Here is a 16,365-nt window from a genome sequence, read left to right as displayed (position 1 = left end):
CCACTGGACTGTGAGCTTCCTAAGGGCAGGCAGGGTCCAGTTTTCTTGGTCACTGCTGAATCCCCAGCATCGCCCACAGGAGGTCCACTCAGTAGGCTATCTTTAGGGTTTCAGTGGTACCCAGAATGGGGTAGGCTTTCCTCAGGGTCTATGTCTGAGTTCTATGTCCCCAGCTTGGAGTGGGGAACCATCATAGGTGGTTTTGGGGGACAAGCACTAGGTCGAATTCTTTGATGGTCCCTAGCACTGGCAGGGCACACAGTAAGCCCTTTTTGGAGACTGAGTTCTCTCTTCAAGGGGGACACAGTAGGTAAACTCGCAAGTTAGTGATTGGATCTGATTCCTTTACAAGTCCCAGCACAGGGCGGGCACACAGTAGGCCCTGTGGGGACTGAGTTTGATTCCTTTGCATGTCCCATCACACAGTGAGCACACAGCAGGTCCCCTAAGGATCTGGGTTTGTCTTGGTCACAATGCGTCTTGGGATCACACAGGCGGGGGGATGTGGGTGTGATGGTGCACACAGGCTCCCCAGCAGGTCTAGTCAGTATCAGTGGGAAGGATGCAGACAGCACGCGCCACGGAGATTTGACGGGATGTTTTTATTGGGTCGCTGCTCCCTGTCCGTCCCCCGGGCGGTCGGGATAAGCTAGGCCGGGCACGCGGCCACCGAAGCGGTACGTGTACTTGCGCCCCCCACTCTTGCGCACGATGTCGCGGCGGTAGTAGTACCGCAGGCCTCGGCTCAGCTTCTCGTAATTCATGCCCGGCTTCCTCTTGCGCTCGCCCCACAGCCGCGCCACCTAGGGCGGAGGCCGGGCTAAGTCCGAGGGGGAGGTGGGGCGGGCCCTGGCAATGGCGGGGCGGGGCGGGGCGGGGCGGGGACAGGGTTCAGGTTTGGTCTGGACACCCCTTAGGCCGCGCCGAGCCGGGTTGAGACGAGAGCGAGGCTGGGGGCGGGGCCAGGTTGAACCGGAGGAGACTGGGGCCTGATTTTGCGGGTCTGGGAAGCTGCCCCACCTCTTTGGGGTCGCACAGCTGGAACTCGCGGCTGTTGCCCGTCCAGCGGATGCAGCTGCTACGCTCCCCGTCTTGGAGCAGCTCCAGGAGGAACTGCCACAGCTGAATGGGACCTACGGGGTGGAGGCAGGTGAACACTCAGGCTTCCTGGCCCCAGACCGTGTCGCTTCGATGACCCAGGATTCCGGGCTCCCTCACCTCGAAAGTCCAAGGAAGGTCCAGGTCTTTCCTAGTGGGGACCCAGGAGTCCAGATGCCTCCATATAAGGGACCCAGGCATCCGGGACCCTCATCCCGGAGATTGAGGAGTTTGGCTGCCTCATCTTGGAGACTCAGGCATCCAGACCCCCATCTCTTTCCTTTCACCTGATCCAGGAGCCTAGGTCCTCGTCTCTTACTCCCTAGAAGACCACCAGAGTCTTAGTCCTCTCCTCCCTCTGGACCCGGTAGTGAAGACCACCGCCTCCTCCTCTCTGCAGCGCTCAGGCATCTAAGCCCCGCCCCCTCCCCGCCAGCTTCCCGGGTCCCGCCCCCTGAGGCGCCTAGGCCCCGCCTCACTAGACTCTGGCCTCGCTCTCTTGGACAGTCTCGCTGACCTCTCACCTCGGGGGTTAGTTTTGGGGTAATAAGCCAAAGTTGCGCGGTCCGACTGCTGGCTGGGTTCGGAGGGAGTGGTGAGATGTGAACTCTGGTACCCCTTCGAAGCGGTGGTGCAATCCGTGTGCAGCCCCAAGTCCCAGGAGGTGGTGTGGTCCGAGCCCGCAGGCCCGCCCCACGAAAGGGTGTAGTCGGCGCGCGGCTCCTCGCCGGGGCCCTGGCCCCAGGAGGCGGCGCCGTCGGGGCCCACAGAACAGTCCCAGCTGGTGGAGCTGGCGGCGGCCTGGACGCGCCACCACGAGCCGGCCCCTCCTGCCGGGGGGCTGCAGTTTTGGCCCGCCGCCCCTTCCGAACCAGCGACAGGGGTGGGGCCCAGGCCGGGAGGGGGGGGGCCCGCGGCCCGGGGGACGCGGCTCCAAGGGTCCGAGCCCGTGTGCGCCAGGTCTGTCCAATCTCCCGACCAAGAAAGAGCCTGAGGGGCGTGCTCTGTGAGGAGGAACGGAGCCCCAGTGAGGGGAGCCCAGGTGTCCTGGTCCCCGGCCCCCCTGGGGGTTTTAGGAGTCTGAGCCCCACCCCTGGGACCTGGGGCTCCGGGCTCCCGCATCTAGGCCATACCACCTTGAGGACACAGGCGTCCCCCGTCCTCGAGATTGAGGGGTCCAAACCTCTAGCTATGGTGGATACTCCAGTCCTCCTGTCCCCCCGCCTCTCCACACACACTCACCCGCCCCCCATGGGGCTTCTGGGTGCGGTAATGCGGAGCCCCAGTCCAGCTGTGGGAGCCCTGCGAGCGACAAGAACGTAACTGAGTTTAGGGAAGGGGGTAAGCGATGACTAGAGACCCCCCTCAACCGCTCACCCAGTAGTTTTTATTTGCCTGGGACTGAGAGTTATTCCCCCCAGCTCCTACTCACTCAGACCTAGGACTCAGGACCCGGGCCCCCTCCTCCTCCAACCTCGAGAGTTCAAGCCCGCAGCCCTGTCCCCATTCAACGCCACGAGTCCAGGCATGCCCCCTTCCTCCCTCAAACCTGGGATCCCAGCCCCTCACCTTCTTCCCCAGCTCTCACAGGTCCCAGCCCACAGCCACCTTTCCAGCAGGTCTCCACTGTCAGCGTGGCCCCTTGGAGCGCCGGTTCAGGGAAATAGAAGCCCAGCTCCGCTCCTTCTGCAGGCAATCGGGAGGTGAGGGTCGGGTCAGGGTCAGCGGAGGCCCCACCTGAGCGCCCTCCCCGCGCCACTGTCTCAGCCTCAGCAGCCTACCCAGCCCCGACAGCCTGCTCCCCCGGGGCACTTCCTGTGGTGATGCTTCATCCCAGTTCCACAGGTCCATGGATGCTCGTTGTGAACGTTCTGGGTTGGGGGGAGGGCAAAGGGTGAGCTGGTGACATTTAGGGACCCTGAAGTCTGGGCCCCAGCCCTTGCTTCCCTCAGACCCAGGAGTCCAGGCCCCCAGACCTCCAGTCCCCAGTTCATAGCTCACCTCTGGCGGGTCCCTCTGTCCCCAGCCGGGGGTCTCAGCCCCATTTCATACCATGCACCCCCCCCCCCCCGGGGGCCTGGGCAGGGGGAAATTTTCCGAGACGTCAGAGCTGGGGGTCGCAGCCGGGGTCGAGTTGCAGGGGCCGGGGCGGGGCCTAGCCGCGCCCCCACCCCGGGATGGCCGCCGCCTCTCGGTAGCAGGTTCCTGCTGCAGGGGTGGCTTGGACTTGGACAGGAGCTTGGGGAACAGCGGGCTGGGCGAGACCGGGGGTACAGAGGGGTGTTTACGGAGTGATGGGGGCGGGGCAGGGGGCTTGGTGGACAGTTCTCCGTCTTGGGGACTTGATCCTGCGACATGGGGGGTGGTGGGGGAGGAGGGTCCGGGGTCAGCTAGGCTGCGCCAGGCTTATCTGCAACAGGAAGGGGGATTTCCGGCCAGACCCCCGGTCGGCCGACGTCACGATCCGCAGGGGGACTGCGGGGGATGTGGTGGGGGCAGGCCGACCCGGGATCCCCGACCAGGTCGAGTTCTCCCGCTTTGGGGGGGGAAGGGGGCGGGGGGTGGAGGGTGGGGGGAGGGCCTTGAGGAGGACGTTCTGAGGCTGCTCCCCAGGAGTGTCCATTATAATAACAATAACGTCAACAATATAAACAACAGTAATAATAATAGCTAACATTTCTTGAGGCTCATTGCATACCACCAACTGTGCCATGGTCTTAGCCCCATTTTATGAAAGGGGAAATTGAGGCAGGCCTCCTCCCACTTCTCTTCATCTCAGAGTCCATACCCTTCCATGCTATAATAGTTTGGGACAAATGGGGAAATTTGAGTATAAACTGAATATGAGATATAGAATTAATTTTCTTGGAAGAGATAATGGTATTATGATATATTGAGGGGCGAAGTGTTGTGATATAATTTGCTTCAAATGATTCAGAAAAAACCCCCATGTATACATACAACATATACATACATACATGCAATATTTGGGACATACTTATACTAAAAAATTATTTGTTGTTTATCTGAAGTTCAAATTTAACTAGGTATCTTGTTATTTCTTAAATCTGGCAACCCTAAACCCAGGAAGCTTGGCTTAGAGCCTGTGCTTGTACCCATCCTGCTATATTAATAAGCAAATATTTACCATTAAAAATAACCTCTTTAATATGGGCATTTTCCAATACTCACCCAGCTGGATCATTAACCACTTGCCATTCTGGGGGTGGGAGGAATAGGGGTGTGGACACTGCTCTTGTGTCCATGTTATAGAAGGGAAACTGGGCCTCGAGAGGGAGAGCCACAGTCTCCCCCCGGGTGACACGCAGTGGGTGGGGTGTTGGTGCTGGGATTGGACCCATCGTTGGGAGCCACAGAACCCTGGGGCATCACTAGTCCCTCCACCCATCTAACCCAGGGGCCTGAAGGGAGTCCTGACCTGCTGTGCCCTACCAGGCCCGGGGCCTCCTCTCCCTGGAGCTGGCCTCTTTCCTGTCTGTCTCTCCATGTCTCTCTGCCCTGGGTTGGTGTCCCTGGCTCTGGGTCTCTGTTGCACCAGGCCTGACTCCAGGGAGGCCTTGTCACCCAGTCTCTCCTGATAGGTCTCAGCCCCTCCCCACCTCCCTCCCAATTTCTTTGTCTGTCTCCATCTCTCTCTCTGGGTTTTCCCCCCGTGTCCCTTCCCATTGTACTGCTTCTGATCCATAGTTCTCATCTCTCCTCTGTCTACCTCCTGCCCCATCTCTCCCTTTCTGCTTGCTACATCCCCTCCATCTCTGTCCATCTGTCTTTCAATCCTGCGATCAAGCTTCCTCTCCCTGTCCTCAGGAGGAATTAAATGCACACATTTAAAACCCTCCTTTCTGCAGTCATTCTCTTTCCCCTCTCCTCCCTTGCCTGCATGGTTGCAGTGAGTAGAACAGAGTTAGGAGTAGGGAAGGCTAGTGATGGGGGCTGGGGTTTGAGGGTTCTGGGGCTGGGTGGTCCAGACCAGGTGGCAGGGGGCTGAAGGGCACTTCCTGCCAGGGAGGGAGGCCCTCACCCCTCAATCCAGACTGGAAAATGTGACGTCAGAGAGGGGGCAGTAAGGGAGAGGAAGATGGGAACACAGGAAATTTGACACCTCTCCTGGGGAGAGGCCTTGGCATTGTTTCCCTCCCACCGCCACGTGCCCTCTCCCAATCCTGGGCTCTGACAGCTGTGCACCTGGGAAACCCGCCCCCCCGCCCCCCACAACTTGCTGGAACCATGCGATCTCCCTCCTCTGGCTGCTCCCTGCCCCACCCTCCTTCTAGCCCTCCAGCCCACAGCGTGGGAGTCTCAGGGCTCTAAGGTGCAGATCTGTGATGCCAGTCCCCTGCCTGAATTTTGTCTCAGCTTCTCAGGGCTTGCAGCTGCCTTCAGGGTAGTCTAAGCTCTCAGTCTGGCATTCAAGGTCCTGTATGGACACTTCTTCAGACAGGCAGAGACAAGCCTGGAGGCAGAAGAAGAGAATGGGGGAGAGACTCACAGATGCAGAGAGAGAACACAGACTCTGAGAGATATGGACACTTAGAGAGAAGAACCAGAGGGACACTCACAAAGGCACAGTCACAGAGACCAGACAAAGACAGCAAGACAGGTCGGCTGGGTTTTGGCAGAGTGAAGAAAGTGGAAACAGTCTCCGAGACTCAGAGGGGGAGAACTGCAGAGACTGGGGGAGAGAGTGAGACAGTCTCAGAAGTGGCTGGTTCCTTCATGAAGCCCTCCCTGACTCCCAGGTCAGCACCCTGGGCTCCCCCATCTCAACCCTGACCACTCTGGGCTGTCACTGTCTGGCAGCAGGCCTGTCTTCTGCCACTGGACCGTTAGCTCGAGGGAATGGGGCCCAGGACTGATTCAGTCACCATTGTGTCTCCCGCACTGTCCAGGCTCTCGGGGAGAGTTTGCTGAATGGATGAAAGCCTAGAAGGCTGCGAGCTCCAGAAGGGCAGGGCCCAGAGACTCCCTACCCTGACGCTGAGAACAAGGCTGGAGTCAGAAGCCCAAGGGGCTGAGCTTTGGCTTGGCTTCGGCCCTGCCATAAGCCTCTACTGCCTCCTCTGTGGAATGGGCTGCAGTGTGCACTTAAGAGGTTTCAGGAAGACATAATGGACACACAGTAGCGACTGAAAATGCCCATCTGCATGTTTGTCCGGGTAAACTCTTGAGGTTCCCCACTATTCCCGGGTGGGGCATGCCAAGCCCTGCTCCCCCAAAGAGTGCTTCCAAGCCCAGCCGGGGATGGAAATGAACGTAAATTTATTGAAACTGGTTTTGGGGAGGGTGGGTGGGTGGATATTTAAGGGTTTTCCAAAGAGAACTGTGGTGGGAGGAGCCAGCGCCCGGCCGGGTGGGAGCGGGTGCCCGGCCACAGACCCTATCTCAGGCCCAGTTTCTTCTTCTCCTTCTGTTTCTTGCGCACCACATCCAGGTTCCGATCCTTCCACATGCTCTTGCGCAGCTTGATGGGGCGTGAGCCCACATACTTCCCTGTGGGAATGGAAGGTTCAAATCAGGCTTGGGGTCAGGCTTAGGCCAGATGCCCGCCACAGCCACTGTTCCCAGGGGAGGCCTCACCCACCATTCATCTCACGCATGGCGCGCACATAGTCGCTGGGATCCTTAAAGCTGACGAAGCCGTAGCCCTTGGTCTTGCCCGTGCGCTTATCGCGGATCACCTTAGCCTTAAGGAAGGATGGGAAGCGGCTGAAGGCGCGTGCCAAGATGTCATCGTTCACCTCATTGCCCAGATCCCCACAGAAGATCCGGAAGTCATCTGGGGTAGGGGAGAGAGGAGGTCACAGGATGCAGAAGCCTGGCCTAGCGTCTGCTTTATTTAAATGACCCCTTCTCTGGAGGCATCCCCCAAGCCTTCCTCTCTCTGTATCCCCAGCAGTCTCTGCCTGGGGCCCTCTTAGGAATAACAGCCAACGCCTGTATGATATTTACCCCACGCTGGGCTCTCTGCTAAACACTCATGAGGTTTTAACACATCTGGCACTCCCAACGACCTTTTTATACCAAGGCACAGAGAGCCCAAGTCACCTGCTCAAAGCCACTCAACCAGGATGCGGCAGAACTGAGACAAGAACTCAGGCATCTGGCTCCAGAGTCCTCACTTTTAACTCACTGCACTGCCCTCCCCACCCCAGGGCTGTCTCACCCATTCCCGCGATGAAGCCCCTAACTCTGTCCCAGCCCTGGCCTCTCCTCTGAGCCCCTGGCATCCCTTGGTCTCCTGGACACCTCCCCATGGACATCCCCTGGGCCTCTGACACCCACCGGCTCCCATAATGGCACCACAGACTTCCTCTTTCCTCAGCTCTGCTTCCTCTGCAAAGCCCATTCTAATTGCCCCTTGAGTCCCTGAAACCTGATCACACTGCCTGACTCTTCTCCAAGGCTGACCTCAGCTGCCATCCCCAGGCATATCCCTTGGGCTGGGCCTGAGCCTTGACTGAACATGCTCAAGGCCAGAGAATCCATTCCCCCACGAGGCACATACTATTATTATCCCCTTGCTGGAGATGAGGAAAATGAGGCTTGAAGGGCTAAGTGACTTGCCCAAGGTCATAGAACTAGGGGCTACAGCCTGCTTTGGCCACGTGTGGGCTGACGCTGCCATGGCCCTGGCCTGGGGAGGGTGGGCAGTCCCAGGAGAAGAGGCAGAAGTCAAGGACTGGGAGGGGAGGTCTGTCCACTTCCTCGACTACCACTGTGGCTGTCCCCAGCTTCTGTGGTGATTAAGGACACTCTGAGAACAGGTTAGGCCACCCAGGAGGAAATAATCTGACAAACTCAGAGGGTGGAACCTTCTATAAAACAACTAGTCTGGACACTTCAAAAAACTATTAAACAAGATAAAGCAGTGGGAGGGATTCCATTCTCATTAAAAGATAATCTTGTGACATAAAACTGCATGCATCCTGGTTCGGGGGAAGAAACAGCTATAATAGATAGCTTGGGGACAACTGAGAAAACTTGACTATAAACAGGGTATTAGATACCACAGAACTACTGTTAATTTTTTTAGATGTGTTCATGGTATTACAATGTGAAAGAGAATATCACTTTTCTTAGGAAATGAATACTGAGGTATTTAGGAGTGAAGTGATAATAACTTCACTTATAACTTGCTTCAAATGAATGAGCAAAATCCAAAAAACCAGACATACGCCTAGAGGGATAAAGTGAATAGAGCAAAAGGGTGATTGCTGGATCGAGATGCTAGATATAAGGCTATTCACTGTGCAATTCAGTGTGTAAGTTTTCATAAAAAGCCGGGAGGGGGCTGGCCTCGTGGCGTAGTGGTTAAGTTCGCGTGCTCCACTTCGGTGGCTTGGGGTTCGCAGGTTTGGATCCTGGGTGTGGACCTACACACGGCTCATCAAGCCATGCTGTGGCAGTGTCCCACATGCAAAATAGAGGAAGGCTGGCAGAGATACTAGTTCAGGGACAATCTTCTTCAAGCAAAAAGAGGAAGATTGGCAACAGATGTTAGCCTAGGGCCAACCTTCCTCACCAAAAAAGGAAAAAAAAAAAAAGAATGCTCTTTCACCTTCAGCAAGCCAGGCCCCTCTTGAATAAAACAGGCCAGAAGGTTCCAGGTGCCAACCACCTCCACCAAGTTTCCTTCAGTGGCTGGGGGAGGCCCTGCCCCTCAGAGCCCTAGTCTAGCCCTCCATGAGGTGGGCTGACAACAGTGCCTGCCCTACAGAAAGGTGTGGAGTCACCTAGGTCACCTTTGCTTGGCTGAGCCGTGCATGATCCCGCACTTCAGCCCCCTCACCTGCGTCCCACTCCAGCAGGCTGGGGTCCTCCCAGCTGCTCCCAGCTGCTGTGCGAATGCAGCGTTTCAATTTCTCTGGCTTTCCTTTCTTCTTGTCCTCACCCAGGGGCTCTGGGACCTGCAGAGGAAAGGGAGGGGTTGCAAAGGGCCGGGTGTTGGAGTCTTCTGGACCCACCTGCCCCCTTCAGACTCTCCCACCTTCCTTTGCCCCCAGCCCTCCTGCCTCCATAGTGAAATGACTGGATGTGCTTCTTTTTTTTCTTTTTTTTTGTGAGGAGGATCAGCCCTGAACTAACATCCGTGCTAATCCTCCTCTTTTTGCTGAGGAAGACCGGCTCTGAGCTAACATCTATTGCCAATCCTCCTCCTTTTTCTTTTTTTTTTTCCCCCCGAAAGCCCCAGTAGATAGTTGTATGTCATAGTTGCACATCCTTCTAGTTGCTGTATGTGGGACGTGGCCTCAGCATGGCCGGAGAAGCGGTGTGTTGGTGCGCGCCCGGGATCCGAACCCGGGCCGCCAGTAGCGGAGTGCGTGCACTTAACCGCCAAGCAACGGGGCCGGCCCTGGATGTGCTTCTGTGCATGGTATATGTGTGTCTGCCTCCCTCTCCCCTACGTCCTCCCAGCCCCTCCAATTTCCTAGGTCCCTCCTACTTACATGGATAGAAGACCACACGTGTTTCTGTGTGTGGAAGCCCATGGGCTCCTGTCTGCCCAACTAGCCCTTTCTGTCCCCCCACTGCTTATGCGCCCTGCTTACCTCGAGAGCCATGAGGCCAGGGGGTGGCTCAGGGCGCGGGGGCCGGGGCCGTGGACGCAGGGACAGGAGCTCAGGAATGCGCAGTGGGGGCAGTAGGCCTCGCACAACTTCCAGCGGAAGGGGTAAGGGCTCAGGCTCGGGCAAAGGCATGGCCAGGGCCAGTGGCAGGCTGGGCCCAATGACTGCAGGGCCAGCTGGGGCACCTCCTGCCCCCACAGCCACCGCCGCACTAGCCTCTTCCAGCCCGGCTGCCGCCGCCACCACTGCCTCTTCCTTCTCTTTCAGGCCCAACCCCAGGCCTAGGCCCAGCTCTCGCGGTGTTGCGGGCTCTTCCTGTGGGCAAGGGGAGGGCATGAGGGGGGCCAGATCACAGGCTCAGGCCTTACTCCCATCCCCATCCTGCACAACAAAGCAAGGGCCTGGGGGCCAGAGAGCAGGCAAGAGACACCTAGACAGAGAAAGGAGGCTCTAGTTAGAGACAGACACAGGGACAGAAAAGGCAGAGAGACAGACAGACACATACACAGAGGGACAGAGAAAGACAGCCAGAGAGACAAGCAGACACATACACACCGAGACAGACACAGGGACAGAAAGAAAGCCATCAAGACAGAAAAACAGAGAACAGTCAAAGGAAAAATAGAGATAGATAGAAATCCACTCACAGCTTTGTTTCTGTCTATACTTTCCTCCCAGAAAGAAAGAAAAACAGAAAGATTCGGCCACAGAAAGCAGTAGGGAAAGACAGAGACAAAATCAGAGAGTGAGAGGGCAGAGATACAAAAAGCCAAGGGAAAGGCCGACTTGGACACAGGCCATCAGGCCAGGATGGAGGGTCTCCCGCCCACCACACCTCTCACCATCAGCTCCCAGTCCACACTCACCAGGGGAGGCCTCAGAGCAGCCATGGAGCCCAGGGGAGGCCCTGGGGCCCGAGCCATTGGTGGCAGCATCATAGGTGGTCCAGGGGGCCCAGGCAGAGGGGGGCCCACAAGGGCCTGGTGAGGGGGCCGCAGGGCCATAGGGCGGGGACCACCTGCTGCAGAAGAAAGAGCAGAATCTGTCAGGGTGTTAGTAGGGGAGTCAGAGGGCTTATAGGGGAGTTATGTGGCAGTGATGATGACCCTGGCCCCCTCACCTGCTCTCTGCAGCACATGGGGGACGAAGGTCGGACGCAGGATAGGGGCCCTCTGAGGGGCCACAGCTGTGGGAGAGAGAGATGGGGGGGTGTGTCATGGGGGACTGGGGCACTTGGGGCAAGATGTGTGTGTGTGGGTACTCTCAGCATCCAAGAAATCCTGGAGAAGAGTCTGGGGAGCCTTCTGGGAGATGCAGAGATCTCTTCATCTGTTCATTCAGCAAAAATTTACCACTGAGGATCTCCTCTGGGCCTAGCCTGGTCCTGGGCAAGGCTAGCAACACACTAAAAGACCAAGGATCTCAGGGAGCTCCCAGTACAGAATAGGAGGGAATAGGCCCATCACCAGAGAGTGACAGTCCAGAGTGATCAAGGCCAGGATGGAGGAACGTCCAGGTAGAATCACTGGGGCTAGGAAGGGGAAGCCCCGGGAGTGCTGGGAGCCCAGAGGAGCTCTCTGACCGAGCCAAGATGACTAGAGAAGGCTACCTGGAGAGAGGACCCATGAGCTGAGACCCAAAGGATCATGAAGAATTGGTCAGGCAAAGGGTGAGTGGAAATCTTACTGGCAAGAACATTTACAAACAAAACTTTTTCCCTTCTCAGTTTAGGATAATTGTAATAGAGGAAGCAGGGAGATGGAGAGCATCATAAGAGGACGGTGGAGAGGCTGGCAGGCATCTAAGCACTGCATTGGTGGCTGAACCCTGGGTGTCCTCCTGAGGGCACCAGGAGCCCCAGCAGGGTCGGAAGCTGGGCAGGGTGACTAGGTAAGATTTGCATTTTGATGAAAACCACACTAAGAGTAAGAGATGTTAAGATTTCTCAGACAGATAAAAAAGTGTAACAGGATTTAAGTAACACAATTAACAAGTGTGATCTAATAGAGATTACACCAGAACTTTAGAGAACGTATATCCGTTTCATACACATAAGGAAGTAATGTCCCAAAAACTGTGTGTATAAAGGTCAATTTCAACAATGAAAAGTAAAATGACCTGTGGAGAGGATAGATTTTAGTTAGTTTGGTTGTGGTTTGGTTGCTAGATCTTGGAAGATTAAAGTTGGTGATAGTCAGCAGGGGAAAGAAGGGCCCTCAACAAGAGCACTGCTGGCACACCCCAGCAACGTTTAGGGTGCGTCGGGATCTCTCTCTCTGCAAGGGGCCAGGAGAGGCACGGTCCTGACTGCCAGGTGAGGAGCTGGGCACTTGCTCAATGGTTTGTTCATCCCATCAACAGAGAGCAAGTAATGCTTACTATGGGGCAGGCACCAAGACTTCAGCCCCTCATGGAACTTATGTTTTAAAGGAAGCAAAGGGGCCGGCCCTGTGGCTTAGCGGTTAAGTGCGCGCCCTCCCCTACTGGTGGCCCGGGTTCGGACCCCGGGCGCGCACCGGCGCAGCGCTTCTCTGGCCATGCTGAGGCTGCGTCCCACATACAGCAACTAGAAGGATGTGCAACTATGACGTGCAACTATCTGCTGGGGCTTTGGCAACTATCTGCTGGGGCTTTGGCGGGAAAAAAAAAGGAGGAGGATTGGCAATAGATGTTAGCTCAGAGACGGTCTTCCTCAGCAAAAAGAGGAGGATTAGCATGGATGTTAGCTCAGGGCTGATCTTCCTCACAAAAAAAAAATAAATAAATAAAGGAAGCAAAGGATGATAACCACAATAAATACGTAAACTGTATAGCTTGTTATAAGGTATTAAGTGCTATGGAGAAACATGGCAAAGGGGAGGGACTAGGAGGGACAGGAAGGAGGTTGGTTTGCAATGACCAGGTTAAGCCTCACTAAAGCCAAACTGACGAAGTATATGATCAGGTTTGTGCTTTAGGAAGATGACAATATCAGGGTGGGGATGAAATGGAGAGGGTGAGTTACAGCAATGATCTAGGCAAGAGGCTGAAGTAGTCGAAACAAGAGTGCTTGGTTAGATGTGAAGTTCCCTCGCCCCAGACCTACCTGCTCGCCGCAGGAACATGGCTTCTCGAGCCTCTGGACTGTCCAGGTGACTCCGATCACCAGGGCCAAAGCCAACTGTTGGGAGGGGAGAGATGAGGACGGTGGGAGGAGTCCGGGCATCCCTTTTCACCACCCGCCTCATCCCCTGGCTCCCTCACCCCGCCACTCCTTACTTACCTGGGCCCACAAAAGGAGGACCACCCACCATGGGAGGAACCACAGTGGCTGCAGCAGCTGCCCGGGCCTCCAGAGTCTGTTGGACCTGTTGGGGAGGAGGCTGGGTGAGGGGCCTGACTCAATGTCCCCACGCTGCCCTGGCTGACTCACCCTCGGAGGGCACAGGTTTTCATTCTTTGCACTCTGTGTGGAGCTGGCTAGCTGTCAACCTTTAGGTCTTAGCTAAAATGCCACTTTTCAGGGACGCTTTTGGGATCACTCTAGCTAAAGCTGTCCTTAGTCCCTCCCAGTAGCAACTTCTCTCATCATCCTGCTTTATCTCTCCAAAGCACTTAGCAGTACCTGAAATTATGTCCAGCCTGTCCTCTCCACCTCCCATGCCACCACTCTAGATCTTTTGCCTAGATTATGGTAGCCTCTTCCTCAGTCTCCTTGATCCTGCTCTTGCCCCCAGAGTCTGCTCTCCAAACACAGCCAGAGCGACTCTATTAACATCTGAGTTGGACCATATCACCCCTCTACTCAGAATCCTTCAACAGTTTCCCATCTCAGAGTAAAAACCAAGGTCCTTATGGTGGTCCACAAGGCCCTACGAGATCTGGTCTCTATCACCTCTCTGTCCTCACCTCCTCCCACTCTCCCCCTTGCTCACTCCACTCCAGCCACGCTGTTCTCCCTGCTGTTCCTTCCACATGTGAGGGATGCACCTGCCTCATGGCCCTTGCACTGGCAGTTCTCTCTCCTGGGAATGCGCTTCCCCCAGATATCTCCATGGTTCCATCATGTCCTTTATATCTTTGCTTAAATATCACCTCCTCAGAAAGGCTTCCCTGATGGCGCTGATAAACCTCTGCTCTTCTTGCTCTACTTTGACCTGTGTCTCCCTAGTAAAATGTAAACTCCAGAAAAGTAGTGATTGTTTTCTTCTGTTTTGTTCTTTGCTATACGCCTAATACCTAGAAGAGTGCCTGGTGCATAGAAGGCAATAATTATTTGTTGACAGAATGAACAAGTTTCATTTACTTGTTTTCTTAAGTAGTTTCTCTCCACTAATCATATACAGCTAGCTATTGAGCACTTGAATGTGACTAATGAGACTGAGTAACTATTTAACTTAAATATAACTTTTAAATAGACACAGAACATTTCCATCATTGCAGAAAGTTCTACGGGACAACATGCTCCAGAATACAAGCACCAACAGGGCAGAAATATGGTCTGTCTTAGTCATTACTGTATTTTCGGTGCGTGGCACATAAAATATTTGTCACGCTAATTAATCAACAAGCCAACATGTCAACAGCTCTCCGTGTACAAACACTTCCCGTGTTCGAAGCCTTGTGCTCTCTGACTTACAAGCCTTAGCTCGGCCGTACCTGCTGGTATGTGTTGGTCGCGATAATCGGGCGGATCACAGGAGCTGCTGGGACCTGCATCGCTTCTACCGTGGGGACCGTGGGCACCGCAGTCGGGATTCCGGTTACCGGAGCCCCCAGAACTTCCTGCTCAAACCTGGGGGAGCAGGACAGACACCACAGCTCAGGACCCTGCACCAATTCTGGAACGCTGGGTACATCGCGATGCGCCTGCACCCCCGCCAACCTCTCCTTCTCACTCCCGCCCCCACAGTCCGGAAGGACCCATTTCCCCATGACAGAGCCAGATGTCGGGCCTATCGCGGCCTGGAAGCTCCAGGGCTCGGCGGCTCTGGCTCCGGGACGGCTTTTATCGCGCCTTGTCGCGGGCCTTACAGGGCCATCTCCGCCTCCATCTCCTTCAAGCGTTCCTCGCCGCTCTTGCCCGGGATGCCGGCGCCAGGGCCCGGGACCACAGGTCCTCCCGCACCCGGGAGCCCCGGGGCCGGCCCCGCCCCGGCCATCGCTGCTGCCGTCGCTGTCGCCGCTACTACCGCCTCAGCTCAGCCTCCTCCGCCGGTTCCGCTGTCTACTCTCTGCCTTCGTCAAGGTGGACGCCCGCGGATGACGTAGCGGCGAAAGCGAGGGCGCCGGAGCACGACATCATACGCCAACGGGGGGAGGGCCTTTGGAGAGCGGGCCAATGAGAATCCAGAGAGCCCCCCGCAGAGAAGAATATAGGCCAATCAGAGTGCTGGAAAAACGAGCCAATGGAAGAACCTGGGGCTATGAGAGTGCGTCTAAGCAAGGCGGCCACGCCTTCAAGGAGGAACCTAGGCTAATAAGAGTGCCGTACAGGCTATTGGCCCGGTCTCTAAAGGGGAACCCGCACGTTTGAGAGCTCAGGAAGGTTCGGAGGCCACTGCCGTGCTACCGCGAGGCCCGTTCCGGGAGTTTTAAAACACACAGAAGTCCTCATCAGCCCAGAGCTGGGCGAGGCGGGAGACAGTTGGGGGCCGTGCGCTCCACTCTGGGGCAGACAGACAGCTACCAGACAGTAACTCCCAGAAAGATCGGGGACATGATGTGGGAAGCTCAGAGGCGGCGCATTATCCAGGCTTCCTGGAGGAGGTGACAACTCATAACTTGCTGGATGAAAATAGGGGGAGAGACTCGGGGTAGGAGGAATAGTTCATGCAAAGGCCGAGAGACAGTAGTCAAATGCGTCAGCTCAGAAGGTCACGTGTGTCGGTTTGGTCTCTGCGCTCTTTCTTGGGACATAGCTGACCCCTCCTTTGTTTTGTAGTCCTCAAAATGTTTTATTATGAGTATTTAAAAAAATACAATAGTGGAGAGAATAATATAACGAACCTCCATGTACCTCTCAACAATTACTAATGTTCTACCCTTCTTGTTTCATCTATACTTATTTTTATTTTTTTGCTGGAGTATAGTAAAGCAAATTCCGGACATCCATCAATTCACCCATAAATGCTTCATGATGTCTCTCTAACATATAAGGACTATTTAAAAGCAAAAACAGCATTTTTACATCCAAGAAAATTAATTTCTTAGTATCATCTAACACTCAGGCTGTGTTCAATTTTCCCTGCTTCAAAATGTCTTTATAGGGCTGGCCCCAGTGGCTTAGTGGTTAAGTGCGCACACTCCGCTACTGGTGGCCAGGGTTCAGATCCCGGGCGCGCACCGATGCACTGCTTCTCCAGCCATGCTGAGGCGTGTCCCACATACAGCAACTAGAAAGATGTGCAACTATGACATACAGCTATCTACTGGGGCTTTGGGGGAAAATAAATAAAATTATTAAAAAAAAATGTCTTTATACAATAGTACTGGTATTGTAAAATCAGGATCCAAATAAGGTCCACACATTGCATTTGGTTGGTTGGTCGGTTTTTATTTTTTCTGTTAAAGCTTAATTTTATTGGCTGACTTGGTTTCTTGAGGTCCCAGTGTGAATCAGCATGAATGAATGCTTGTTAAATACTGGCTTTTGTTTGCTTCTGTGCTAGAGATGTGATAAGAAGAGAATAGGAAGCCT

General features: G+C 55.2%; 2 protein-coding genes across 7 annotated transcripts; both read right to left on the bottom strand.

Moving 5' to 3' along the window:
• Positions 1-583: 583 nt before the first annotated feature.
• On the bottom strand, positions 584-3,407 carry ETV2 (ETS variant transcription factor 2). 4 transcript variants are annotated; one of them, XR_015549590.1, is made up of 8 exons: positions 3,100-3,407; positions 2,880-2,969; positions 2,668-2,784; positions 2,341-2,400; positions 1,623-2,102; positions 1,219-1,420; positions 1,021-1,133; positions 584-803 (listed from the first exon to the last, which is right to left on the bottom strand). XR_015549590.1 is itself a non-coding variant. In XM_087422222.1 (7 exons), exons 2-7 carry the CDS (start codon positions 2,947-2,949, stop codon positions 603-605), a joined length of 1,002 nt encoding a protein of 333 aa, XP_087278348.1. In that variant the 5' UTR covers positions 2,950-2,969; positions 3,100-3,398; the 3' UTR covers positions 584-602. The 4 variants fall into 4 exon arrangements, 3 of the variants coding, with proteins under 3 accessions (XP_087278348.1, XP_087278347.1, XP_087278349.1); XM_087422222.1 differs by lacking the exon at positions 1,219-1,420 and having other exon boundaries at positions 2,707-2,784; positions 3,100-3,398; XM_087422221.1 differs by lacking the exon at positions 1,219-1,420 and having other exon boundaries at positions 3,100-3,396.
• Positions 3,408-6,361: 2,954 nt separating this feature from the next.
• RBM42 (RNA binding motif protein 42) lies at positions 6,362-14,919 on the bottom strand. Of its 3 annotated transcripts, XM_004439754.3 has the most exons (10): positions 14,700-14,919; positions 14,325-14,460; positions 12,949-13,033; positions 12,772-12,846; positions 10,807-10,872; positions 10,553-10,728; positions 9,669-10,001; positions 8,909-9,026; positions 6,701-6,895; positions 6,362-6,609 (listed from the first exon to the last, which is right to left on the bottom strand). In XM_004439754.3, exons 1-10 carry the CDS (start codon positions 14,825-14,827, stop codon positions 6,497-6,499), a joined length of 1,425 nt encoding a protein of 474 aa, XP_004439811.1. In that variant the 5' UTR covers positions 14,828-14,919; the 3' UTR covers positions 6,362-6,496. The 3 variants fall into 3 exon arrangements, with proteins under 3 accessions (XP_004439811.1, XP_087278340.1, XP_004439812.1); XM_087422214.1 differs by lacking the exon at positions 10,807-10,872; XM_004439755.3 differs by lacking the exon at positions 10,807-10,872 and having other exon boundaries at positions 10,553-10,707.
• Between the last annotated feature and the right edge of the window lie 1,446 nt (positions 14,920-16,365).

This window comes from Ceratotherium simum, chromosome 33, assembly GCF_057802395.1.
Source record: "Ceratotherium simum simum isolate JZ-2026a chromosome 33, ASM5780239v1, whole genome shotgun sequence".
Classification (NCBI taxonomy): Eukaryota; Metazoa; Chordata; class Mammalia; order Perissodactyla; family Rhinocerotidae; genus Ceratotherium; species Ceratotherium simum.
Note: the sequence above shows the minus strand (reverse complement) of the source record. Positions and strands in the feature narration are given on the sequence as shown.

Excerpts from the sequence above, each read along its gene's own strand:
- ETV2 (XM_087422221.1), bottom strand. The coding sequence starts at position 2,949 with ATGGACCTGTGGAACTGGGATGAAGCATCACCACAGGAAGTGCCCCGG. Across the intron at positions 2,785-2,879 it reads GAGCAGGCTGTCGGGGCTGG|AAGGAGCGGAGCTGGGCTTC; the intron begins GTAGGCTGCTGA and ends GATTGCCTGCAG. Across the intron at positions 2,401-2,667 it reads TGTGAGAGCTGGGGAAGAAG|GGCTCCCACAGCTGGACTGG; the intron begins GTGAGGGGCTGG and ends TGTCGCTCGCAG.
- RBM42 (XM_004439754.3), bottom strand. The coding sequence starts at position 14,827 with ATGGCCGGGGCGGGGCCGGCCCCGGGGCTCCCGGGTGCGGGAGGACCT. Across the intron at positions 10,873-12,771 it reads CATGTTCCTGCGGCGAGCAG|CTGTGGCCCCTCAGAGGGCC; the intron begins GTAGGTCTGGGG and ends TCTCTCCCACAG. Across the intron at positions 10,729-10,806 it reads CCATGTGCTGCAGAGAGCAG|ATTCTGCTCTTTCTTCTGCA; the intron begins GTGAGGGGGCCA and ends ACACCCTGACAG.